General features: G+C 41.0%; 2 protein-coding genes across 2 annotated transcripts in view; one reads left to right on the forward strand and one right to left on the reverse strand.

Annotated features, from left to right (window-relative positions):
• The window catches only part of LOC110166163 (myosin-10-like), a 38,936-nt gene extending 24,828 nt beyond the window's left edge, over positions 1–14,108 (forward strand). The window contains exons 18-44 of the mRNA XM_055158572.1: positions 468–661; positions 735–856; positions 935–1,004; positions 1,095–1,255; positions 1,343–1,451; positions 1,906–2,037; positions 2,113–2,319; positions 2,615–2,752; positions 2,828–2,951; positions 3,269–3,440; positions 5,386–5,598; positions 6,463–6,607; positions 7,909–8,115; positions 8,670–8,774; positions 8,880–9,032; positions 9,370–9,618; positions 9,703–9,915; positions 10,005–10,217; positions 10,289–10,450; positions 10,558–10,686; positions 10,771–10,859; positions 10,934–11,057; positions 11,135–11,224; positions 11,304–11,422; positions 11,540–11,648; positions 11,715–11,887; positions 11,970–14,108. Coding sequence (XP_055014547.1) covers positions 468–661; positions 735–856; positions 935–1,004; positions 1,095–1,255; positions 1,343–1,451; positions 1,906–2,037; positions 2,113–2,319; positions 2,615–2,752; positions 2,828–2,951; positions 3,269–3,440; positions 5,386–5,598; positions 6,463–6,607; positions 7,909–8,115; positions 8,670–8,774; positions 8,880–9,032; positions 9,370–9,618; positions 9,703–9,915; positions 10,005–10,217; positions 10,289–10,450; positions 10,558–10,686; positions 10,771–10,859; positions 10,934–11,057; positions 11,135–11,224; positions 11,304–11,422; positions 11,540–11,648; positions 11,715–11,887; positions 11,970–12,123 — 4,076 coding nt within the window. The 3' untranslated portion in view covers positions 12,124–14,108. The remainder of the gene's footprint in view (positions 1–467; positions 662–734; positions 857–934; positions 1,005–1,094; positions 1,256–1,342; positions 1,452–1,905; positions 2,038–2,112; positions 2,320–2,614; positions 2,753–2,827; positions 2,952–3,268; positions 3,441–5,385; positions 5,599–6,462; positions 6,608–7,908; positions 8,116–8,669; positions 8,775–8,879; positions 9,033–9,369; positions 9,619–9,702; positions 9,916–10,004; positions 10,218–10,288; positions 10,451–10,557; positions 10,687–10,770; positions 10,860–10,933; positions 11,058–11,134; positions 11,225–11,303; positions 11,423–11,539; positions 11,649–11,714; positions 11,888–11,969) is intronic.
• Positions 14,109–15,345: 1,237 nt separating this feature from the next.
• LOC110166088 (ubinuclein-2-like) overlaps positions 15,346–26,190 on the reverse strand; it is a 19,152-nt gene continuing 8,307 nt past the window's right edge. The window contains exons 18-30 of the mRNA XM_055158466.1: positions 25,660–25,897; positions 23,369–23,861; positions 22,580–22,650; positions 22,196–22,325; positions 21,636–21,742; positions 21,420–21,530; positions 21,184–21,327; positions 20,859–20,909; positions 20,742–20,784; positions 19,388–20,614; positions 19,091–19,295; positions 18,204–18,272; positions 15,346–17,024 (exon numbers count right to left, since the gene is read on the reverse strand). Coding sequence (XP_055014441.1) covers positions 16,981–17,024; positions 18,204–18,272; positions 19,091–19,295; positions 19,388–20,614; positions 20,742–20,784; positions 20,859–20,909; positions 21,184–21,327; positions 21,420–21,530; positions 21,636–21,742; positions 22,196–22,325; positions 22,580–22,650; positions 23,369–23,861; positions 25,660–25,897 — 2,933 coding nt within the window. The 3' untranslated portion in view covers positions 15,346–16,980. The remainder of the gene's footprint in view (positions 17,025–18,203; positions 18,273–19,090; positions 19,296–19,387; positions 20,615–20,741; positions 20,785–20,858; positions 20,910–21,183; positions 21,328–21,419; positions 21,531–21,635; positions 21,743–22,195; positions 22,326–22,579; positions 22,651–23,368; positions 23,862–25,659; positions 25,898–26,190) is intronic.

Genomic DNA, 26,190 nt, shown 5'->3' on the forward strand with positions numbered 1-26,190 from the left:
TTTGGTTTGAATGAATCACATTGTTTTCACAGAAGGAGAGGGAAATTGAAACCAGATGTTGTTCCCGGTATTTACTTTGGCTCTGAGGTCACACTGCAGAGTCCAGACACTGGGTCACGCTTCACTTGACCAAACTCAAATGACTCAGTAGAATCTTAAATCCATTTTACTAGACTGAACGGCACAATCAGTTGAACTGGCGTTAAATGTCATGAATTGCATCGCTTACTCAATGTAGATCTCTGCCAGTAACCTCAGTTGACGCCAAAAGTAGTTGCACAGCACATGTTTTAGTAGGCCATCATGTAGCATGCCCATGGCCATGCACTCCAATTGCAACAACTAGACCTAGTATCTTGTGTCTGATGTCTCCTCCATTCATCTGCAATCATTTATCTGACTATGTTTACCTACTGTTTTAGCTGGTTTGTTTTCACTGCTGCTAACTGCTGTGCCTGCTTCTTTAGTGGACCGTATTGTGGGATTGGACCAGGTGGCTGGGATGAACGAGACTGCTTTTGGTGCTACCTACAAAACAAAGAAGGGCATGTTTCGTACAGTGGGCCAGCTCTATAAGGAGTCTCTCACAAAACTTATGGCTACTCTGCGAAACACCAACCCCAACTTTGTGCGGTGTATCATCCCCAACCATGAAAAGAGGGTAAGGAACAAGTGATCAAAACCACCAATGTAAAATAATCTTCAGCTTATTATAATATTTATTTAATTCTCAGGCCGGTAAACTGGAGCCTCACCTGGTTCTGGACCAGCTGCGCTGTAATGGAGTCCTGGAGGGGATCCGAATCTGTAGACAGGGCTTCCCCAACCGCATCGTCTTCCAGGAGTTCAGACAGAGGTAACAAGAAATCAGCTGCTCAATTCAAAGTTCCCTTTCATTTCCTTTAGACAATACTTAACATTTATGTGTTGACAGATATGAGATCCTGACACCAAATGCAATTCCCAAAGGTTTTATGGATGGGAAACAGGCTTGTGAGAGAATGGTGTGTATCGCTTACTCTTAGTGAAATGTAATAAATTATATGTACTGCTTTTGATATAATTACAAAAATACATACTCTTCATAATTTTAGATTCAAGCCTTAGAGCTGGATCCCAACTTGTACCGCATCGGCCAGAGTAAGATTTTCTTCCGAACAGGAGTCTTGGCTCACCTGGAGGAGGAGAGAGACCTGAAAATCACAGACATAATCATTTACTTCCAGTCTGTGTGCCGTGGATATTTGGCACGCAAGTAAGTCACATGTTTACATCCACGGTCTATTTTACCACTGCTGTTTAATAAAGTATCTGATCAGTAATGACCTTATCTCTTCTCCAGGGCCTTTGCTAAAAAACAGCAGCAGTTGAGTGCCTTGAAGGTGTTGCAGAGGAACTGTGCAGCCTACTTAAAACTACGACACTGGCAGTGGTGGAGGCTCTTTACCAAGGTCAGGGGTTTGAACGTTCAACAGCATTTGTTGCATGTAGTAAGGCATACAGGTTGTATTATAGATGTGCCATAGGCATTGATGGTATAACTTCAGATGAGGGGCAGTGGCCTATTTATCTGTATGGATGTTTCATAGTAAAAGTGGAATTTAAAATACAGATTGGGTTGACAAATTTTAACAATAAATTAATCTTAGCAAAAAAATTTCATCATTATTTTTGATGACTATGAAGATTTTATGACCGTTTCAGTTTGATTTGGATGAACTGAGTTATTATAGAAATATCAGGTCAAAACACATGAGATTTGACAGTTAAAAAGGCAAATTGTACCACAGAATTTGGACCAGCCTTCCTTTTCAATATTAAAAAAAATAATAATAATTGACATAAGAATGTTGCAATGTCCCATGAAGTTAATGTCATTAAAACTTGTATCTACTTATTTTTCAGGTGAAGCCTCTTCTGCAGGTGACCAGGCAGGAGGAGGAGCTACAGGCCAAAGACGAGGAGCTGTTGAAGGTGAAAGAACGACAGCTGAAGGTGGAGAATGAACTGGTGGAGACGGAGAGGAAATACCAACAGGTGCGACCTTGAGACGCTGCAGCCTCAGTGTAAAAGTGTACAGTGATCATAAACAGCTCACTGTTTATTTTTTAGCTCATGGAGGAGAAAAACATCCTGGCTGAGCAGCTCCAGGCAGAGACGGAGCTGTTTGCAGAAGCTGAGGAGATGAGAGCACGATTGGCGTCAAGAAAACAAGAACTGGAAGAAATCCTGCATGACCTGGAGTCCCGTGTGGAAGAGGAGGAGGAGAGGAACCAGAGCTTACAGAACGAGAAGAAAAAGATGCAGGCGCACATACAGGTGTGTCTCTCATAGAAGTATGAATCATAATATGGATAGGTACAGTTAAATAAGCTGCATTTGTCATTACAGAGCAAAATCAAAATTCATTACTCATCTTTTGTGATGTTAAAATGTCATTCCTTCAGTCTTTCATTGCGTTGGTTGACGATTTTATGCAATTGTGTCATCTAGCAAAATAAAATAATGATTGGGGATAAAAATAATAAAATGAATTCCCACATGGAATTACCAGACTCAAGATTCATATTAAAACTCTTATGATAAATGTGTATGTCATTGATTATATTTCCAGGATTTGGAGGAGCAGCTCGATGAAGAGGAGGCTGCTCGTCAAAAACTACAACTGGATAAAGTCACAGCTGAGGCCAAGATTAAAAAGATGGAAGAGGACATTTTGTTGCTTGAAGACCAAAACTCAAAGTTTCTTAAGGTTTCTGTTACATATTTAGTTTGTCATTTCGGCGTTTTCTATTTGCACTAAAACAAATATTTTGTTTCTTTTTAGGAGAAAAAGCTGTTGGAGGACAGGATCTCTGAAACCACATCTCAACTGGCAGAAGAGGAGGAAAAAGCCAAGAATCTCGGCAAAGTCAAAAACAAGCAAGAAATGATGATGATCGATTTGGAGGGTACGAGACCTAGAATAGTTCAGCCAGATTAGTACAAATCTGATAAAACCAACACAAAAAGCTATCTTTAACTCAACCTCGTAAACTGGTCAGACCTCATGAAGTGCTATTGTTTAAATTTACTGTTTTGACCTGCACAAGGCAGTTAAGTTCTAAGTAGCTAAACCCAATTCCCATTACACACATCAGGCTGTTAGGAGTTAGCCATATATAGTCAGCCGCTTGACCTCTGTATGTCTTATATGACCTGAGTGTAATTGTACTCTGTGCTGACTGTATAACACTGAGATCAAATAGATGTTTGGATGTGTCTTTAGAGCGTTTGAAGAAAGAGGAGAAAACACGTCAGGAGCTGGAGAAAGCAAAGCGTAAACTAGATGCCGAAAACACAGACCTTCAAGACCAGATTGTGGAGGTGCAAGCTCAGATCGACGAGCTGAAGATTCAGCTGTCCAAGAAGGAGGAGGAGCTCCAGGCTTTATTGGCCAGGTCTGTTAGACTGTGTATTTCTCATGTATTTCACCGTATACAACTGTAAATGCAACTGTAAATCAATATAAAATACATTATAGCAATTTAAAGGGGCACTATGGTTGTATGGTTGGAGAGTCTGTCACCTTCTTATGTTTGGAGATACAAGCTGGAACTGTTTTACAGTATGGTAAAAAAAAAAAAAAAAAAAAAACTTACACTAGTTCAATAACAGTTCTTTATATTGCTAAAAGTTGCTTTTCTACAGATCTGACCTATAATGTGGTCAAGTGTCAGATGGGGAGAAGCACGTGGCATAAAGCTTAGATAGTGCACCTTTAAAATGTTTCACCTAACAGTTACAGTAAATTTGAACCTCCTTTGTAATAAGCACTGAGGTTTCGTAGGTTGGGAATAAGTGAATTAGAAGTGATTTCTAAATACAGTCCAAGGCAATCACTGAATTAGAAGATATAGGTTTAGTCCCAATTTAAGCATATTTATTTTTTGTGTTTTGTAAAAAGAAACACATTGTTATGTAAAGTAGATCCAGAAAAATGACCCAGCTACAACACTGCAGCATATCGTGGGTTCCCCTGATGTTTCTGCTCACCTCCTTCTCTCCACTGTGATGAAACCTCTCACAGCTTTCATCTCAAACGCAGCCGTGTCTGATTACAGCCAAATTGATGCTGATTGATGTCCTCCGTCTGTGGCTGTTTATGCGTCATGGAATAAAGGGTTGTCTTAAGCTGACATTTCACAGGACGGGAGGAACTGTCTTATGGTATTATGTGTTTTGAATGGAGAGAGGTCTGTGCCATTTGTTGGACTTAGGCCTGTCACAATAACAAATTTTAAAGTGTCATATATTGCTCAGTTAACTATAGGTGATAAACAAAATATTGAAACTAATTTATGCCACTGACTCAATAACCCAAGAGCAGATTTAAACCATAAACACTATTCTAGATGTACTATATTGATAAAAAACGATGAGCTGCAATTGCTAAAAAGCACAATGAAACTTTTTACTTTTTAGTTTACATCTGTAATATTGCCAGAAAAACCCAAAAATGTTCCAGTAGTGCAAAGAAAAAGTGCACACGCTAAATATTGACCCCAAAACGTGACAGGGCTAGAGGGACTTTTTTACACTTTCATATCGCATTTTCATAATTATTTTCCTCCTTTAGGTCATTTAAGTTTGTATTTAAATCTGTTTAGCACCTACTTAAGTTTGAAGGTCAGTTAGGATAAGCTGGGGCTGGTGCAGAGGGGATCATCCACATCTGCCTGACTAATTTCACACTGAAATCATCGGTTTAGTCACAGCTCTACACATCTAGATGTTAATTACAATCTCTGAGACTCTTAATTCAGATGCTATTCCCAGAGCCAGTACATGAGTGACTGTTACTGTAGCTGAATGTTGTTCTTTGTTGCCTAATGTGCTGCAATACAGCCACACAGAACTGTCTTATCTCATACACAAGCTTAATGCTTGTGTTATATTGTTTCTCTAGCTGCCCACATATTTTAAACTAAAATGCTCACTATACTGCCCTCTAGTGTGCATTTTTAAACTTTTTACTTTAATGTATATTTATACCATCTTACAATGTGATTGAATTGTGGATTCATATATTGTTTGTGTATATCTTTATTTTTATTTTAGCCACTATTTAAGCAGGAAAGTACCATGATCTGCAATAATACTGGCCATGAGGCAATCATTAACACAGCCCATTGACATTTCATTCAAAAGAGACAATGTGCAGTTAAAAAAATGTCTTAAAAAAAATATTTAGAGACAGCAAAAGATTAATGATTGCATCTCCAAATTTTTTCAAAATGATGACAATGATTTAGGATCACAGCTGTATGTTTGAATAGATGTTATTTCCTCCCAAATAGTTACCATCTGTTTCTTCTCATCTGCTGTGGTTTTGTGTTGACACAGGAGTGATGAGGAGACCCTCCAAAAGAACAATGCTCTGAAGCAGGTGCGTGAGCTGCAGGCCCAGCTGGCTGAGCTGCAGGAGGACCTGGAATCAGAGAAACTGTGTCGAAGCAAAGCCGAGAAACTGAAGAGGGACCTGAGCGAGGAGCTGGAGGCACTGAAGACCGAGCTGGAGGACACACTGGACACTACCGCCGCACAGCAGGAGCTCAGGTCAGGAGTCAAAGTGTGCTACACTCTGTATAAACACAACATCTACAGTGAGCAGGATTACAATATTACTTTTTTATTATTATATTTTTATTGATTTTGAACATAGCTGGGTAGCAGAACAAAAAATTAGAATGACATCTTATTGGTTTTACAAATCCAGCCAGTCTCCCTTTATACTGTCAAATTTCTCTGTTTCTAATCTTAAAGTATGAGTCAGTTCCTCCTTAATATAAATGTCATGCATCAACCCACTTTTCCATTAACCATTTCCTAGTACGAACCAGCTAACAACACGGTCCGAAACATCCTGATATTCAAGTTCTTTTTACAATTAGCATCAGGTTTACCCAAATAAACCAATTCAAAAGCATAAGGGGGTCAGCATTAAGTACTTTATCTACACATTTCTTTAGATCTGTGTAATAGTTCTGTACCAACGGACAATTCCAAAAAATATGAAAGTGATTTGCAGGATTACAACATTTCTAACCTGACACTGCATCCCATTTTCTTTTTTCAAACCACTCTGGAAGTCTATGAGCAGCCAATCACATCAGTTTATGTTGTAACTGTGGACGACATCTGCTCATATCATTCAGTGCGACCCTAACCCAGCAAGTCTGTCACTTCTGATTAACAGTGTTTAGTAATAATGCATTTGCCTCATTTCCATTCTTGCAAAAGCTGCAATGTTTGTTTTGACACAATTTCTCTGTAAATCCACTCTCCCTCAATCCTGCTCATGGGAACACTGCGCTAATCCAAGAATCCAGATTAACTTCTTTATATATAACTGTGGAAGAATTAGTATTGATTGGTCAGGCTAACATTTCTGACTTATCTCTCTTCAATGTGCATCTACAGAACGAAGCGCGAGCAGGAGGTGGCAGAACTGAAGAAGGCCATAGAGGAAGAGACAAAGAACCATGAAGCTCAGATCCAGGACATGAGGCAGAGACACGCTGTGGCTCTGGAGGAACTGTCAGAGCAGCTGGAGCAAGCCAAGAGGGTAACTATGTGCTGCACAATATATCACAGATGTATTGATATCACCATATTGACCAACACAATAATTGATATTAAAGCAGACTGACTATGTGACTTTTCAGAGCTTTTAATCATGTTGGTGTTGTTTCCCCCTCGTGATGTCTGAGCAGTCTTCTGTATTTAATTTTCAAGGCTCCATATTGCCGATCAGTTCCCGTTTTTGCTGCCACCAGTACGCACACTCTGCTCTGCGCATTCTCCAATTTTATTTTCTTAATCAGTGATCGCCAGAACCGTCTGGTCACTTTGGTACAAAGTAGGGATGGGCATTCGGTGAAATTTTCTTAATCGATTAATCATTAACGTTTTTATATTAAAATTATCATCATTATTATTACTATCTGCACTACTAATGTGCATAAATAAATTCAACTTTACGACATATAAACCGTAACGACTCTAGAGCCACATCAATCCGTTTGAAATTATAATGTGTTTAATTCAGTTTTGCACAACTCTCACAAAAACGAAACTTAAAACCGCATCGCTAATTTGCATAAACTATGCGAAGATAAAACTACAGCTCTTGTGTCACTGATGCGGTCAATTTCTGTCGGATTAAAAGACATGACTCAGTGGAATACAGGTTAGTGTGATCATATTTGCGTTTGTCAAAACCAGGACACCGTACGGGGGGTGGGAGGTGGGGACTCGTCATCGACATTGCGCGACTCTCACCTGGTAAAGCTTTTTCCCACTGGACACCGAAACATATGTGCTGCTTTATACACTGTGCACATGGACTCACACTTGTCCCGAACGGAAAGCGTGGACTTTCTTGTACAAGTCATCGTTGCACATCATTCATATTTGCACTTCAGTACACTGCAGACTGACCGACTGTTTGTGTCTCGCTCTTTCTGAGTGCAGAGAGCTACACGTACTGACCCTGTTTGGTCACTCTACGCTACGCACAGCAACCTACATTCGGTTTGTCGATTAAAATGAACGTAATCGATGAAAATCTTAATGATCAATTATCGATTAATCGACTAATCATGCCCATCCCTAGTACAAAGGCCTCTTTGTCATTTTACATCATTATTGCGATTTAAATGTTCAAAATTATAATGTACGAGTGTCGAAGTTTATAACTATATAGCAGACACAAGCAATCTTGTTTGTTTTGTCTCTGTTTATATTAAAAGATCATAATAATATTAATATCCCACTTCTTACTAGCCATTGAATAATTTTTCCAATATTGTGTAGTCCTAATATTAGCAGAAAATACTTGTATAAATGCTTGTATATGCATTACAGTTCAAAGCCAACCTGGAGAAAAACAAGCAGAGCCTGGAAAGTGACAACAAGGAGCTGTCGTCAGAGGTGAAGAGTCTGCTTCAGGCCAAAACCGAGTCGGAGCATCGCAGGAAGAAACTGGAGTCTCAGGTGCAGGAGTTCATGAGTCGCGCCACTGAGGCTGAGATGGCCAAAGGAGAGCTCTCTGAAAGATCTCACAAGCTGCAGGTATTAAGCCAATTTACACTGTATAAGCTGTACTTTTAAAGGTCCTATATTACGCAGAATTGAATTGAATTGATTCTTGGAGCTTTAAACCATGTTATAATGTTGTTACCTCGACAAAAACATACTCCATGTGTTTTGTTTCATTCACACATATTTGAGTAATCCTATTATTAGTCTGTCTATGTCTCCAAAGCTCAAAATGCTCTGTTCCACCTGGTGATGTCATGAAGCGATTATTTTAAAGTTAACAGCTACCTTTTTACTTTAGTTCAAAAGAAATCAGAAATTCCAGGTCTGAAATCATCCGAATGACACCAGTGAAAGTGTACAGGGTTCAAAAACACAGTGGAACACTTCCTGTATTACCACATGACATCACAAGGTGGAGTGTTTTCTGTTTGAGAGAAGAACTCAACCTAATATGCACGTAATATGCATATGTTATGTTATGAGAATGAAACTAAACACAACTCCAGGTATGTTTTTGATGAGGAAACAACTTTATAACTCAGAAAATAAAACTCTTGAATGCTGACATTGGGTATTGTCCATAGATGGAGTTGGACAATGTGTCTTCCATATTAGAAGAAGCAGAGAAAAAGGGCATCAAGCTGACCAAGGATGTGGAGAGTCTGGAGAGCCAGTTACAAGACACACAGGTAGGTTGCAGAATGTTGTCAAACATTAACTGTAGCATTATGTTATATCTCTGACATTATATTTTCTCATACCTGTTATTTTGTTCTGTGGTTGTAATTGTTTAGGAGTTGCTAAAAGAGGAAACTCGTCAGAAGTTGAACCTGAGCAGCCGCATCCGTCAGCTGGAGGAGGACAAGAACAGTCTGTTGGAGCAACAAGAAGAAGAGGAGGAGACAAGACGAAACACAGAGAAACAACTGCAGGCTGTGCAAACTCAGGTAGCATGCACAACCACCTTAAATAGATACGTTTAGAGATTCATAGGTTAATGTATGAAACATGCATCAATCATATTTGGAACTGATACCTTTAAGTGATCAGGTTTAGGAGCATAGGTAAGATAGAAAGATTTTTTTATTACAAATACTGTGCGTATGGGTCCCATTTATAAATTAAGGACTGCTTCAGGGATGTCCTATTTAAAAAAAGTATTTAAACTGAATGTGGTGAGTGTTTGTCTTTGCTGTATATTTTGTAATAAACTAAAGTAGGCTAAAATAGGTGGACAGGAATTACAGTTCTCTTATCGATTTGAACACTGTGCTCTTGCTTTAGCTGTGTGAGTCCAAGAAGAGGCTGGACAGTGACACTTCTGTAATGGAGGCCCTGGAGGAGGCCAAGAGGAAGCTGCAGAAGGACCTGGAGCTGTCCCAGCAGTGTCTGGAGGAGAAGGGCATGGCCATGGACAAACTGGAGAAGACTAAGTCCAGACTTCAGCAGGAGTTGGAGGACATCATGATCAGCCTGGACCAACAGAGACAGGTGGCATCCAACCTGGAGAAAAAGCAGAAGAAGTTCGACCAGGTACTGTATCACAACTGAAGATTACATTATTGTAAAAAAACGTCTTTACTAGTGCTGATATGAAAACACATGTACTCTGAATAGTTGCTGGCTGAAGAGAAGACAATCTCTGCTCGCTATGCAGAGGAGCGTGACCGCGCTGAAGCAGAGGCCAGAGAGAAAGAGACCAAACTCTTATCTTTGGCCAAAGCTCTGGAGGACATGACGGAAACCAAAGAAGAACTGGAGAGGTTCAATAAACAGCTGCGGGTCGAAATGGAGGACCTGATGAGCTCCAAGGACGATGTGGGCAAAAATGTAAGTCTAGTTTTCTTACCTTACCCTGACATTGTACTCATTATTGAGAGAAAGACTTCATTTAATGTGATGTGGCTTTTTGTTTTTAGGTGCATGAGCTGGAGAAGTCGAAGCGCACGCTGGAGCAGCAGGTGGAGGAGATGAGGACTCAGCTGGAGGAGCTGGAGGATGAGCTCCAGGCCACAGAGGATGCCAAGCTACGTCTGGAGGTGAACATGCAGGCCATGAAGGCCCAGTTCGACAGGGACCTCCAGACCAGAGATGAGCAGGGAGAGGAGAAGAAGAGAGCACTGGTCAAACAGGTAACATACTGGTTGGGTTATTATAAACAGTTCTGAGATGAGTTCACATCACGAGGTGTGGTCATCACCAGGTGCGTGAGATGGAGGCAGAGCTGGAGGATGAAAGGAAGCAGAGGACTCTTGCTGTGGCTGCCAAGAAGAAGCTGGAGATGGATCTGAATGACCTGGAGGGACAGATCGAAGCAGCCAACAAGGGCAGAGATGAAGCAATCAAACAGCTGCGCAAATTACAGGTATTCACTGAGCTTTATGTATGTATGTGTGCAATGTATAATTGAGTGAATAAACCTGTGATCTGAATTGTGTTTAAATCTATGTTACTTTCTTGTGTTTTGTTTAGGCTCAGATGAAGGATTACCAGCGCGAGCTGGAAGAGGCCCGAGCCTCTAGAGATGAGATCTTCACTCAGTCGAAGGAAAACGAGAAGAAGTTCAAAGGCCTTGAAGCTGAAATCCTGCAGCTACAGGAGGTAAACTTCACAAACACCTCACAGTAAAAAGACAAGTACAAACAGGCACACTGAGATGGTGTGTTTAATGTCTCTCCTGTGTAGGACTTTGCAGCATCTGAGCGAGCGCGTCGTCACGCTGAGCAGGAGAGAGACGAGCTGGCTGATGAGATCTCCAACAGCGTCTCTGGAAAGTCTGTCTTTCATACTACTCTATATTTGATGTTCTGTTTATGTTCTACAGAGTTCATAATGTGGTTTGTCTTAGGTCGTCCCTGCTGGACGACAAGAGGAGGCTGGAGGCCCGTATCTCTCAGTTAGAGGAGGAGCTTGAGGAGGAGCAAGGCAACATGGAACTGGTCAATGACCGCCTCAAGAAGAGCAGCCTTCAGGTGAACATCAGTATTAAATAGCTGTTGTTAAAATGTGTCTCTAAACACCTCACCACCATGTGATGTGTGTGTTTCAGGTGGACACTCTGACCGGTGAACTGGCCACAGAGCGCAGTGCTGCACAAAAAGCAGAAAACGCCAGACAGCAACTGGAGCGGCAAAATAAGGTCCCAAGCGTAAAATAAAAAGTTTAAGTCAAACTAATTTTATTTTGAAAAGGCTGAAGCATTATTTGTCATCTATCAGGAGTTGAAAGCCAAGCTAACAGAACAGGAGGGCTCTGTGAAGGCCAAGTTTAAGGCCTCGATCACGGCTCTAGAGGCGAAGATCCTGCAGATGGAGGAGCAGCTGGAGCAGGAGGGGAAGTGCGTATTGAGTGAAGCATAGCACATTATCGTTATTATTATATACTTCGAGTTTGTGTTTTTAGCACTTATGCATTGCTTGAATTGTAACTTTATGACTCCGTCCTCATTTTGCAGAGAGAGAGCAGCTGCCAATAAAGTGGTGCGCCGGACAGAGAAGAAACTGAAGGAGGTCATGATGCAGGTGGAGGACGAGCGTCGCCATGCTGACCAGTTCAAAGAGCAGGTAAGACTTCAGTCTGTCCTCACCCAGTCCACACGGAGGCAATGTTCTGACGCGTGTCTGTTTCAGATGGAGAAGGCCAACGCTCGCATGAAGCAGCTGAAGCGACAGCTGGAAGAGGCTGAAGAGGAGGCGAGTCGAGCCAACGCATCCAGGAGGAAACTCCAGAGAGAACTGGATGACGCCACAGAGGCCAGCGAGGGCCTGACACGAGAGGTCACCTCACTCAAGAACAGGCTCAGGTGAGACTAATGCGCTTCACACCTCTGTATCTCCGTAAATATGTTTACATTCAAACTTTAAATAACTCCTGTTGTGCTCCAGGCGAGGGGGGCCCGTGAGCACCTTCTCCTCCTCGAGCCGCTCCGGCCGGCGTAACCTAAACCTGGACGGAGCGTCTGGAGACATGTCTGATGATGACGCAGACAGCCGCGCCAGTGACTTCAATGATACACAACCCACTAACGCTAATGAGTAACCCCCCATGTGGGCATTTCCTCCTCTGTCATTCCTGACCAGATCTCCTTCACTAAACCCCAGCACAGCTCTGATTCTGCTGTTTATGTTGTGGACACTGCATTGAAAACCACCACTGCCCCAGGACCACGAGCAATGGGGCAAAAAGACATGTGGCACTGCCTTATTCCACTGGCACGCCATTGTGTACCCTCCTCCATCAGGTATTGATTTATCTGCTCAGCTTATTGAGAAAGTATGCATAGGTACTAAGTGCTTTTATATTAAACTCAAGTATGTAACGTTTATGGCGTACTGCGGACTGGAAATGCAGGGGATGTATGTAAACAAAACATAGTATTGGATGTTTTACTCACCGGTGTCTAAAAGCCATTCCTTATCGGACAGGCCGGGTCCTACCACGCTCATCTCAAAATGGACCCCAAAATGAAGCTTGCTCTAAAGATGGTTTTGTTGCATGAGGCCTCTTCCAAACATCTCACAACGACTAACATCTCGGGACATGCAATACAACAGAAGACTGGATTTAAGTATTTTACTGTGAAAAGGGTGTTTTATTTTCTGATGCTTCATCTCAACATGCAGCAAACGAATGTCTGGCTGAGTTTGAACTGGAAATCTCACAATGTTAACCCTTTTGTATTGAACACTAGTGTTTATGAGAATGCCCTGTGAATGATTTTCAGACTGGATCAGACTGGAACAGGAAGCACTACAGCAGGATATGTTCTGTAACCTGTGTACTCTTATTACAGCTTTGCCCACATCGGTCACTTATAAAAGCAGATGGAAGTATCATCACGCGAATGTGTTTCGTGCTTAGTCTCAGTCTTTTTCTCTTGCGTTTCACCAACTAAAAACAAAATACCAAGAAGTTTTGTTGTTGTTTTTTTTTTACATTGAAGAAACTATATAGTCACAAGTAATTTTACACACTTGTTTCCATGGAGATGTTATAACGTCACCAGGAATTTTACACAGTATGGCATTAAAATGCATGTTCCTATTAGAGATGTTATTGCTAAAGATGTGTTTAATGCCATACTGTAGAAAATTCCAATCGATGCAAATAAACATCACCATGGAAACAAGTTAAGTTTCAGACCACCAGTAAAAGTTACATAGTGCACCTTTAAGGTTAAATACAGGCTTTGGAGTTTGTTTTAAGTGATCATGACAGAAAGATTGTGGCTACACTGTGCCATGATTTTGGACTTTTGACAATGCTATAAAGCACTTACTATTCAACGGTTGTCTGAAAATGTATTTTAGTGTAAGTTTTTTTTTAGCTGAATTTCCCTCAAAACAACCACTAGATCAGTATCCTTTTCCACTCTTCTCTTGGTACAAATATGAGAAGAATGGATGTCTAAGCCCCATTCCAATATTAACACATATATTATGTTTCTTTGAAGTGCCTTAGACACTCAATAAGAACATAAAGTGGGCAAGGACGTCCTCCAAACAAACTCAATAATACAAAAATGAATAATACAACAATATTAATATAATAATAATAATACAAGTACCTATACATGTTTTTTGTATTTTTCTTGCTGTGATTCATATCAAGCCCGCTGCATACATTTTAGAATATTGTGTTTGGGTCAAAATCACTATTAAATACAGTGTTATAATGAACTACACAGGAAGCTGCTTTGCTCCTTATTTCCTCAGCAGCTGCACTTTCTAAAATATTTAATTTCAAATATAGTTTTCGGTTTTAGTCATTAGATTATTTTGGCCAATGTCACTCTGCAGAGGATTTCATTTGGTTGGAAGCTTTAACACCAACAGGTAGTCAACGTGATTAAATTATCCAACTGCAAACACTTCACTAGTTTTTCTTGTATACCTGTATTTCTAGACAGCAATTTGTTTTTGTAAAAGAAAATAAAGCATATTCATTGTATTTGCTTCACTCTTTGAACTGAATGTCTCCTTCATCCATTAAAGTGCATTAATGATGAGTACAATTTAAAGGTACACTATGAAACTTTGGGTCGTGTGTCTCCGTGGAGATGTCATTTCAATCATTTGCTGTGGAATGTTGCACAGTGTGACATGAAACGTGTCTGTCATGCATTCATTCAGTTAGATGTGTTTAAATGTCTAAAGACGTCACATTCTTGTTACTGTGAGCGAAGTCACCACTCCACAGATCTGACCTGTAACATGACCTGTGGCATCATCTTGGTTCTATGGAGTTTGATAGGTTTAATGCCGTATTGTAGATCATTCTAGGCAAAGCAATAACATCTCCGTAGAGACAAACAGGGTGACCAGACATCCCTATTTCTGTGGGACAGTCCTCAATTTTGAGCCCGGTGTCCCCAGTCCTAGCAGATTCATCCAAAACCATTGATTTGTCCCTTTTTTATACAAGAAATGTCCCTGGTGTTACTATTTTTGTCAGTAGAGAGAGGCTTCAATTGTCATTTGTTCAGGTAAAATATAGAAAAGCTGCTTTAAAATGACCAAAATACAAAAAAAATGACTATATTGACTCACATTAGTGCCGAGTGCATGACAATTTTCCTTAATTATGCACACGTTTCACTTTTTCTTTTTTTTTTTTATTACCAACCAACCCAAACCAGGGATGTCCCAGTTTTTTATTCTGAAAATCTGGTCACCTTAGACAAGCAGACAGCGAGCCCTCCACCAGAAATGTTACCCATAATGCATCTTTAAACATTGGAATAACTGTTGGTTTGATTAATTCAGAAATCAATTTAAATTATAAATTACATTTCCCAAACAATGACACTTTCAACACATTGTGTAAGATAAAATACTGGAGGTGCCCAATAAGATTTAGCTCAAATTTGTTTATTGATTGGTCCTCTTCTTGACTCGCTGCTGGCTTTAGTTCGAATATGGTCAAAGGAGAGGTCAAAGGTCAAACATTTGGGGAACATGATAGAAAAGAGTGCAGTTTAAAAACACTGCACAAATCAGGCCCAGACATTATGTCCTCTACAAAGTACAGCTGCTGTAAAAATGGCTCAACTACTTTGGGAAAATATCCAATTCAGACTTTTTCTATGCCAGTGATGTGATTGTATCTGCAATAGAAAACAAGATTCAGTTCACAGTAGGTTACTTTAGAATGTCTTATATTACACAGTACGGTTTAAGCCATGTGAAAATGTTGGTTAGCTCATCACAAACATAGAAATATACCAGGTTTCTTAGTTAAGACAAGCACACAAAAACAAGATTGATGTTGAAAACCACTTGTTTTAATTTTATCATTGACACAAAAAATAATCTACAAAAGACCAAATTAGGTTACAATTTAACCATGAAATGTATTTTTTTTTGTCCCTGTCGAACATAATTTAGAATGTCACTCACTGCCTCTTTCACATACACGCACACACACACGGACACACACAGACGGAGCAGCTGACCCCATCACAGAGACCTACTCATACATCTTTGGCGGCATTCTCGGTGCAGCTGTCCATCCCACATTCAAACGGGGCCGAGGAGGAAGAACGGTTTTGTTAACGGAGGTAATCAAGGGAAGGTTCGTCTATGTGTGGAAGAACAGCCATCCAACTGACACACGCAGACTTCAACTTAAACAGGTTGTGAGCCAAGCCATGACTTGTACTTTTGCATTGAGCGTTTTATGGTCCTGCATAGTTCCTTTCTCTTATGTCAAATACAAACTAAGGCGTCAAGTTATATTAAGTTGATTTGAGTCAATAAGCAGAAAAACAATTACTAAAAAAAAAAAAGTTAACTCAAAACAATTCAAGTAAGCTACAATCTTGACGTGTGCCCTCTTCCTTAAAAGTTGCACTATGGAGCTTTTCTTGTGGAGTGTGCGCTACCTTTCTGACTCTGGAGACATAATTGTTTTGTAAGAAATATTAGTCATCTCCATGATGATAAGCAGGCCAAATTACAGGTCAGATCTGTGGAAAGGGGACCACGCTCATAGAAAGAATGCACGTTTAAGCTATTTCTTTGAACAATAAAAATACATGTAATTGTGTAAGTTTAATTGTGCACTGTGGAATATTCACAGTAATGTAGAAAAGTAGATGGACCTCTACCTTGAAAAGCTCCATAGTGGATCTTTATTGGACGCTCCTCTGACCTGAAGAAGAGCCTGGACAATTTTAATTCAAGTCTTAATTCCACAAAAAGGTCCAGTGTGATTTTAGCACCTAGCACACTGCGGAGCCAACTAAAGAGGGCGTTCATACAAGAGCATCTGTAACAAATTAACAGTATATAGTTTTCCTATGTACATACACGTATCCCAAAAAATCAACCTGCGCGCTTTCATAACTTCATAATAACAATGTTTTGTCCCTGTGAACTTTACAAATAATTTATCAACATTAAATTAAGCTACTACTTAACAGTCATTTTGTGGGAAAAGACGTGACCAACAATAAAACTTAGCGGACACAATGGATCCCACGTCGGAAACGAAACATAAAAATAAAAATTCATTATCATCTGTTTTGCTTTATATACTGCAAGAGTCCTGGTCTCCTACATAAGCTTAAATACAAATTATATAATAAAGATAGTGTTATTTCCTCTTTCGGTACCAACACCTCGCTCTCACTCCATCCACAGTGATCAAGGTCGGTCTTATGTAAACATGTCGACAAAATAAAAAAAAATAAAACAAAAAATAGGTGTATTTACCATTCACTCTGTCTTGTTCTCATACCCGGTTCAATAGAAAATACAGTTCAGGTCATAATTCATCATTGCCACTTCGTCCTTAGGTCCGTTAAGACGAGGCCCAATAATACCACATGATTACAAATAAAGATTCCTATTGGATGATTCCAGGGGGTGGGAAGTGGCCCTGCGCTCTGATTGGTCAGTGGGGCTTCCTCTTGTCTCCTCCCTGGCTTTGGTTCGAATCTGGTCAAAGGAGAGGTCAAAGGTTAAGCATTTGGGGGACAAAAATGGAAAACACTGCACAAATCAGGCTTAACATTATGACCTCTACACACTACACCTGCTAGAAAAAGTGCTCAACTATTCGGATTTTTTCTTTGCTAGTGTGATAAAATTTGCAGCACAAAACAAGATTCAGCTCACAGTAGGTTAATTCAAAGGCATTATATTACACAAAATTGACTCTTGTGAGCTTTACACCATATTATAATGCTGTTACCTCATGAAAAACATGCCCAGAGTTTTGTTTTGTTTCATTAACACATGTTTGAGTGATCTGAATTATTAGTCTGTCTACATCTCCAAATCTCAAAATGCTCTGTTCCACCTTGTGACGTCATGTAGAGATTGTTTAAGTTAACAGCTCCTTGTACCTTTAGTTCAAGAGAGATCGGCAATTCCAGGACTAAAATTAAACAAATGATGCTAGTTAAAATGTATGGAGTCTAAAAACACAGCAGAGCACTTCCTGTATTAAGTTGAACGAAGTGTTTTCTGTTTGAGAGAAGAACTCAACCTAAATATGCAGGATTCATGTGTTAAAAGTGTGAATGAAACAAAACATAACTCCAGGTATGTTTGTGATAATTGTGCATTATTCTTTATTAGCAAGAACATCAATTAATTTAAGTATGTCATTTCTGTTTAGTTTCTTCTTATAACCAAGTGCATTTTTATTTGACTATTATTGTCCCATTAACTGTGCTTTATTATTCATAGTTTGTCAGTGTGAATGAAAGGGAATTATGGATTTTAATGTTGTCATGTTTATAATATTTGTAAAAAAAAAATAAAAAATAAGTTACAATGCTTCTTCAAACAAAACAAAAAAATATCCTAAACAGGGGAGAAGATTAATATTTATAGAAGTATCCCATGTGTTTTGTAGAGGTTTAGCCTGAATACAACTCTACATAACTGCTGTGTTTTTTGGGATTATTCATTTACTCATCAGTGGTCATAATGTTTTGCCTAATAGGTCTAAAGTGACTATTTTAAACAGGAGTCCATAAACATGCAACTAGAGACCTATAAGTGTAGTACAATCAGAAGAGGCATGCCTGACAGTAAACACACACAGAGCCAAAGGAGGAGATGAAGAGGAGAGGCAGAGAGGAGGTGGACAGAAGCAAAGAAGTTTACCTGAGAAAGCAAGCTGCAAGTGAGGAGGTAGGGCAGCCTGCGACCCTGACTGGAGACTCTTATACAGATCTGAGGAGAGACGGATGCATGGGCAACAACACAGTGAGAAGAAACAACAATGGAGGGATATGTAAACGAAAGCACAAAAAGAGAGGCATATTAAAATCAGAGGCAGCAGAAGAAGAGAGCGAGGGATTACAGTACAGAAGCGGAGGAGGACAAAAGGGTCAGATGGCACACACAGTGAGATACAAAAGATGGAGAATAAAGAAGATGACATAAATAAGGCTGCAGACTACAGCAGCTGAAGGAAACAAACTCCATTAGGCTGTCAGGAGTTCATAAGTAGCAGATGAAGCTTTTGTTGAACTGGAGCTAAACTAAACTATGCATATAGTATTTTAATAATATTGTGTACTGTAAATTTGCAGATTCCTGGTCAAAAAGAGTCTGTGCTGCCTCCACTGGCCACTCAAATTTCAAGTACTACGTGACATCACATAAGACTGACCTAATTACAGTCAGGTAACTCAGATTACAAACCCCTGGCTGCTGGAGTGGAGTTTAAAGTGTGGAGACCCGTTCTACCAATCTTACTTTTCCTCATATGTCCAGACTGAGCTGATATTACCATATTTGTTGTTGATTTTGTGTATTAAGAGTATTAAGTTGTTTAACTGAACACACAGGAATTATACTTTCTATATACACAAAGATTTCCCTGCTAATGAGTTCTTCTTGCAGCCGTTTTTCTAAACTATAGATGATAGATTTAATATTAAAATGTCAAGATCACATTTTTTAAGAATAAATATCTCCCGCCTCTCTGTGTGTCTTGTCTTTATTCCAACAGTGAATCTATTAGTTTAAATAAAAAAAATACTCACCCATCAGGTCGTTCTGTGCTAAGGGGTATCCTGAGTTGGAGCTGGGGGTGGAGCCCATCCCAGCAGCCCCTGGGGCAGAGGGGCTGAAGTTGAGCAGAGGGGGAAACTGGAAGGGCAGTGAGACGGGCACCAGGCCTCCCAGCATGCCAAAGCCAAGCGGCATATTGGACGAGTTTCCCAGGAGCGAGGAACCAGTATTTGACGCCTAAAGGGAAGATAACGACAATCAGTCAATCAATCCATCGCTTCATTTTCCAGAACTGCCGTGAAGTGAAAACATTGGACAGGTCTTTTTACCTGTGGAAGGTGTGATGTTGTTGAGGACGTAGGCAAACTTCCTGAAGACGACCAGCCATTACCTGCCTTGGAGCTCTGGTTGGTCCCGCCCACAACCCTCGATCTCTGCATCTGATTGGCCGAGGGTGAGGGGGCAGGGGGAGGGGGAGTTCGGTTGTTAGAGTTATTATTGAGAATGCTACTACTGCCAGGAGTCTGCTTCCCGCCCGGGACAGTGAATGGGGGTCTGAAGGGTTTAGGGGGGTACTGGTGCGGGCTGGACAGGGAGTGGTGGGTCATTTGTGAGGGAGAGGGGGAAGGGGGTGGTGTGGGCACTGCGGGCCGGGGGGTCAGTTTGATAATGGGAGATGCATTGGTGTGAGACGCCTTGGTCAGAGTGGCCTGCATTGGGGTGATGAAGTTAGGCTGAGGAGCTTTGGCAGCAGAGGAGTGTGTGGTTGGCGTGGCAGGAGGTGAGGAGACCTGAGGGGAGGGGGGGCAGAAGGACTGCATGGAGTGGGGGGCGTTGGAGCGGGATGCGGAGGGTGAGGGGGCAGATGTGACGCTGCCGTTGGCTGTAGCTTTGGTCACGGCCTGATGTGACCCCATCGAGCTCAGCACCCCTGCTGCACTGGAGAAGGTCCTCTGATGGGGGGGCAGCAGGGGGGAGGCTGTGGGAGGGGGGCGCTTTGGGGGGGATGGAGAGGGATGTGGGTGAAGCTTGGCACTACCCATGATTAAGCCCTGTCTGTGAGTAGGCGATGCCATGGCAACGTGTCTCTGATTTGGGGTTTGTCCAATGCCTTTGATGGGTCCATACAAACCCTCTGCAGTCCTCGAGGAGAGTGTCTGCCCCCCTGGTGTCCCCCGGGACCCACAGAGCACAGTGGGAGAGGAAGAGCTAGAAAAGGAGGTAGAACTAATTGGTAAAGTCCCAGTTTTAGCCTGGGACTGCTGCGCAGGGGGGTAGTGAGGTGCGATGGGTGGTGGGGATGAGTTGGGCATCTGTAGAGGAGGAGGCGACAGGGGGCTTTCAGAAGAGCCCAGGCCCTTGGACGTGTTACTGAGGAGGGCCAGTGCATGAGAGATAGAGTCCAAAGAGGGGGCGGTCAGGTCTTCATCCAGAGAGTCCGACAAACAAATGGGCTCTGACGGAGAGGTGGAGGGCAGCTGACGAGGCGCAGCGGGGGTGGACTGTAGAACAGGAGACGCACCCATAAGAGCAGGCTTTTGGACCCAGGCAGACTCCTGAAATCACACACTCACAGTTACTGTGTGCTAAACCATTACACAGTATAATGTTCCACCATCAAAGACAAACAGCACTGAATCACTGACAGATCAATAATATACAGCATGGGCCAGAGACACCCACCCGTGCTTTGGCCTTGGGTCCTGGCATCACCCTCCTCTTGACTCTGAGTCAAGAAAAAGCAGAAGTTTAATATTTTTCAAAACTTGCATTATTATTGATATATACTAAAATACTTACAAGTTTCCAGTGAGGTGACCATGAACAGTTAGACTTTCCTTAAACAAAATCCTGACAAAAAGAAAAACAAGTATAGTATGTGTACTTCTATATTTGTAACAACAGATTTCATGTGATGCAACACCAAGTGCCGGTAAATCTGTGTGTATCACACTGACCAATGACAGCATGCTGATTTCAATAGCTCTGTATGTGCTTGTGTAATGTGTGTACATAATGTACGTGTTTGTTTTCATGAAATTCATTTGCCTTTAGTAAACAGGTCAACAGCTCTAACATTACATTACATACAGTAGAAGAGCTGATAGCACAAGCATGCACAGACCTGGCCTGCATCCAGCCCTTTGGCCACAGTGGTTTGACCTCATTCTCAAAGAAGGCCTTGAGGTAGTCCTCCACAGACAGAGAACACTGGTTCTCCATCTCATAGCAGCTCAGCTTCACTCTCACCAAACTGCACAGCAGGGCCCTGCAGACACCAGTTTTCAGTTAAAATGCTTTATTTGAAGTAATTTTGAGGAGTAATACATTTATTTTTTACAACATATGCCCTGCCGTCACCTGAGCTTATCATCCCAGATGAACTTCTTCCTTGGACCCATCACCCGTTTGCCTGGTTTTTCCTCATCCTCCTCGTCTGAGCCGTTCTTTTCTCCTTCCTCTGACTGCTGCCTGCAGCGCACACACAGTTCACTCATTACAGAGGCCACTAGAGGGCAGGAGCGCTTACTGACACAATAGTAAATAGTCTAGTTGTTTCCAAACAGATTCACATACTTAGCAGCCTTGGCCATGCAGTCCATGTTGTATCTGGCGATCTGCTCGGGCATTACACTGCAGACGGCCAACTTGAGTTTGAGCAGAGGCGTCCGCATACGGTCATCCTGTGTCACATTCGTAAACAGTGTTAAAACAGAGGGAAGAGCAGAGGGACTGAGAACAACAAGCAGCTCAGAGTGTGGGGGAGTTTGTTGATGCCTTTTGTCAACAGTGCTACTCTAATGGGCCGTGACAGAATACATTTTGGAGCTGGATTTCAGAGCAGTCCTGGGTGCACTATACCGCCCACACAGAGCTGAGAGCGCTGCACATTTGGTAGCAAAGATAGCTGGGGATTAAAAGCCTAATATGATTGAAATAGTGCTGAGAAATCGGGGCATTTGGATTGTAAATTGGCCCTGTGTGAAGCTCAAAAACTCTATTGTGGAAACATTTAGCTCATTCTCATTCACAGGACTAGGAAAAAACAATTAAAAAGTTTGATCTAGCGACATATACTGTTATTTTGCCAAACATGAAAGTTTTAACCGTCCCTTGTGTGAAGCCAAACGCCTCACCTGGATGTTGAGGCTGAGTTTCTTGAGTCTTTTGAGGAGTGCCTCTTTGTTGCAGGGTACAAACGCCTCCAGGTGAGAGTAGATGTCAGCGCGAAGCTCGTGAGGCTGCTCCTGGACCTGCAGCTCAATACTACAACAAAAGAAGAAAAGGCTGTCAAACATAAAAAAGATTCACCGTAACTATAGTCTGACGCACACACACACAGAGGAAGGCAGCGGAGTAGGAAAATCAAATATGGATGAGAGAGTGAAATGAAGTTTTATGAGGACATTCACAGGCAGATAAACAAGAGAAAGACAGCGCAGGCATCAAAAGCGAGCAGTGAAAATGAGAGACAGAAATGACTTGGGACTTTGTCGTGATTTAAAAGCTGTCCCACTCACTCCAGCAGAATGTTATTCATGTCCAGGGTGAAAAATTTCTTCCTGCCCTCCTGATCAAACTGCCTCGAGGCCTGTGGGAGAAAAGCATGAGTCAGCACACCTGCACAGTGCATTTAAGAGAAGCTATAGAATCCGACAGGCACTCATCCTGGACAGCCAACTGACCCTCAAGAGGCTAAATAAAACTGATACATGTGGATGGTCTAAACCACTCTTCCCAACTTTTTCCACTACTGGTACTTTATTAGGCATGGGACGATTTAGAAATTTGGTGTCACAATTATTATGGCCAAGATAACTGCGATTAACAATTATATCACGATAACTAAGAAAGTTAATGGCAGTTTTAAAATGTTATGGCTATGAATAATGATAATTTGAATATTATGAACTGTCAGAGTGCTGTACTTTGTTAGGGAAAGTGAAAACAACAATGATCTAAAAGAAAACATCATGGATAAGTAGCTTTTTTCAGCACATACTGGTGACAAAACGATAATATAAAATGTCCATGAACAATTATTGTCAACCCATTTTCATCATGTAAACGATATTATTGCTTATGGTCCCATCCCTATACTGTATAAAATATAAATAAATATTCCATACAATTGTGTTCAAATGTTTTATAAATGCAGTCTAGATAGCCCTTGTTGCTCTAAATGCCGAGGTTTTTTGAAATGTTACCCTTTCATCAGGCTAAACCATAAACACTCTCTCTTTGCCGATTGGTCCACTTCACAAACACACTCCACTGTCCTGGCTCCCACTCGGGGCAGCCTGACTCACCGCCCGCAGGTCCTCGATGCGTTTAATGAGAGGCGCTGGAAGTCCGTTGGGCAGCGGTGGAGGGGAGAACAAGCTCCGCCCCTGACCCCCTCCTTTATGAGAAGATGAGCCCACTCCCAGAATTCCATTTTCTCTCGCCTGGTCTGAGTCCAACAAACTAAAGTCCAGGTCTCCAAGTAGATCCTGGAGCTCCTTCTCATTGGCAGAGCCCAGGAGAGACATGACAGCAGGGTCCGCTGTGAGGTCAGCCAGCAGCAGGTCACTCGCTGTGCTGCCCGCGGCGTTTGAGGAGTTAGCGGCTAGCATATGGTTAGAGTTTGTGGAGTGAGCCTTGTTGGCCAAACCTGAAGCCAACCCCGTATGAGAAGCGTTAGCAGTCCGTTTACGCAGGTCTTCTTTCTCACGAGAAAATCTCCTGAGCATCGCAGCCAGGTACAAGGAATCCTTCATCAACTTCTTCCTCTTCTTCTTCTCTGGCCTGAGAGTGGTCAATCTGTAACAACAATGCCTTCTGTTTAATTTATCATTTAGGAAAAATATCAAATTCAAATCACCAAAAGTCACTATTTAAATATGATCACCATATCAAATCAATCAGTAGATGAGCAATGGAACAATATTTTTAGGGCCATGATTTTATTGTGAGCACCATTTCTGAACACTAGTGGGGAAATTGTTACTTTTTGTACAGCAGAATTTGAGTTATAAAGGCCTGAATAAATCCCATCTACACTATTTATACTATTGCACATTCAGAAAAGAGCTTACTTGGATTAACAAAATACAAGGTAATTGTGAGTGGTGTAACATACAGTAGTTTCAAGACAAAAATACGAGACAGTTATCAGACAGACCTAACCATGTATTAAAAAGTAATCTTGTGAGTAATCTATAATTATTAGGCTTTATTGGGTTATTTTTGGCCAATACAATAAGATTTAAGATGTAAAAAAGGTTGAATTTATGACTCATTACGGATGTAAACCAAGTACTTAAGCGTTTCATTTTGCTGTTTATTCATTGCATCGCATAGTTTTTAACAATATTGTAGATTTAGAATAGCTTTTGTGGTTTAAATCTGCTCTTGGGTTATTGTATCAGTGGTATAAATTAGTGTCAATATTTCCGTTTACGTTCTATATTCACTCCAGCATTATATGGCGGTTCAAACAGGCCTAATTTTTATCATACAGAAAGTAAGTGCAAGGACCTACCAGTGAGTCGTCAGTAAAAGTGTTGCATAATGGTGATTGTAGTGGCTATTTTTGTACTTTGTTAGCAGAGTTGTGGCATCAGAGCATTGGACCTTCCAGGGTAATAAGACATGGCTCAGAGTCAGACTCAGCATCACTGCCTCATGGTAAATGTATGAGAAACAGCAGCGCAATGAGAGACGGTATTATTAGCACGAAGGAGGAGACAGAGCCATGCTGCGGTCAACATTTAGCCACAAATGCCACACTGTACTCAAAGGTCAATTGTTTAACAAATAATTGGTTAGTAAATAGAGAACTGTGACTTAGGCCTATCACAAAAACAAATTATGAAGCACGATATATTGCTACAAAGACAGACAATGATAAATGATAATACTAAACCATTTTATGCCACTGACAGTAATGCAAGATGGTCCCAGTAAACCATTTTTAAATAGAAAGTATCATTAAACGGCCTGAGCTCTAATAAATAAATAACAGAATGAACCAAAAATTTGCCTTTTGCAAAGAAATAGTACACACGATAAATATTAAGCCCCAAAATATATTGCTCCAGCTTTCATATACTGAACGATAAGTTGTTATAGTAATTATCATAACAGATCTACTGTGAGTACAAACAAATCATGCGGTTTTTTCCCCAATATGATGGAATATTGATGTACCAACAGGCAAGATACAATATTTACAGATTAAATTATTTTTGAAGAAACCGTTTAAAAGGGCCTATATTATCTTATTTGTTTATTATCTTCTATTTCTGATCTATGTTATAATGTTGTTTTCTCATTAAAAACCATACTTGACAGATTATTAGTAGACAGACTAATAATACAGCATTACTCAAACATTTGTGAATGAAACAAAACACTGTTTTGAAAGAGGTAACAACATTAGAACATGACTAAAAGCTCATAAGAGTCAATTTTGTGTAATATAGGACCTTTAACTGCTACTCTGTAATAACTATTAAGCATGTGATTTTGTTCACTCATTGATTTCTTTCTTCAATCTTTTCTCTTCTTGATACAGCATTGATACATTGGGTCAATACAGCTGAGTCATGTCTCTTACCCCTGTTTAGGTACTTTGTTCTTCTTTGTGCTCTTTTCCTCTGGATTGGTTGCCTCTTTCTTCCTCCTCCTCCTCACCACCTGCGCCTTATCATTGGCAGTCTGAAACAAATAGCATGAACTTATCAATGTGAATAGATTGTTATAGAATAGAATGGGGCCTGAGAGGGGGGAACAATGGTTTAGTTTAGCAGTGTAGTAATGCAAGTCACTGTGAGTGGAGAGAGCTCGTGTCTTGTCTCATTAATACACGGCGACGCGCTGGGCTCCTGCTGACAGCTCTGGATCACTCACTGCTAAATGTTAAGGACATTAGTATCTCTCCAGATTCAGCCATTGTATGTCTGGTGTTCATGCAGCTACACCATCGACTGTATGAAAAAGTCGACTAAAGGAGCATTCGGCTACAGTCAAATGAAGCTCATGAGGTTAGCAGTTATAGGAGCAAATTTGGAGACGAGTTCCAAATAGTCAGTTAACAATAGGGTATCATGTAGAGCAGGTTAATACAAGGATTTTAAGATCAAAATGA

The sequence above is a fragment of the Boleophthalmus pectinirostris genome, unplaced genomic scaffold (genome assembly GCF_026225935.1).
Source record: "Boleophthalmus pectinirostris isolate CB_2022bp ecotype Guang Dong unplaced genomic scaffold, ASM2622593v1 HiC_scaffold_22, whole genome shotgun sequence".
Classification (NCBI taxonomy): domain Eukaryota; kingdom Metazoa; phylum Chordata; class Actinopteri; order Gobiiformes; family Gobiidae; genus Boleophthalmus; species Boleophthalmus pectinirostris.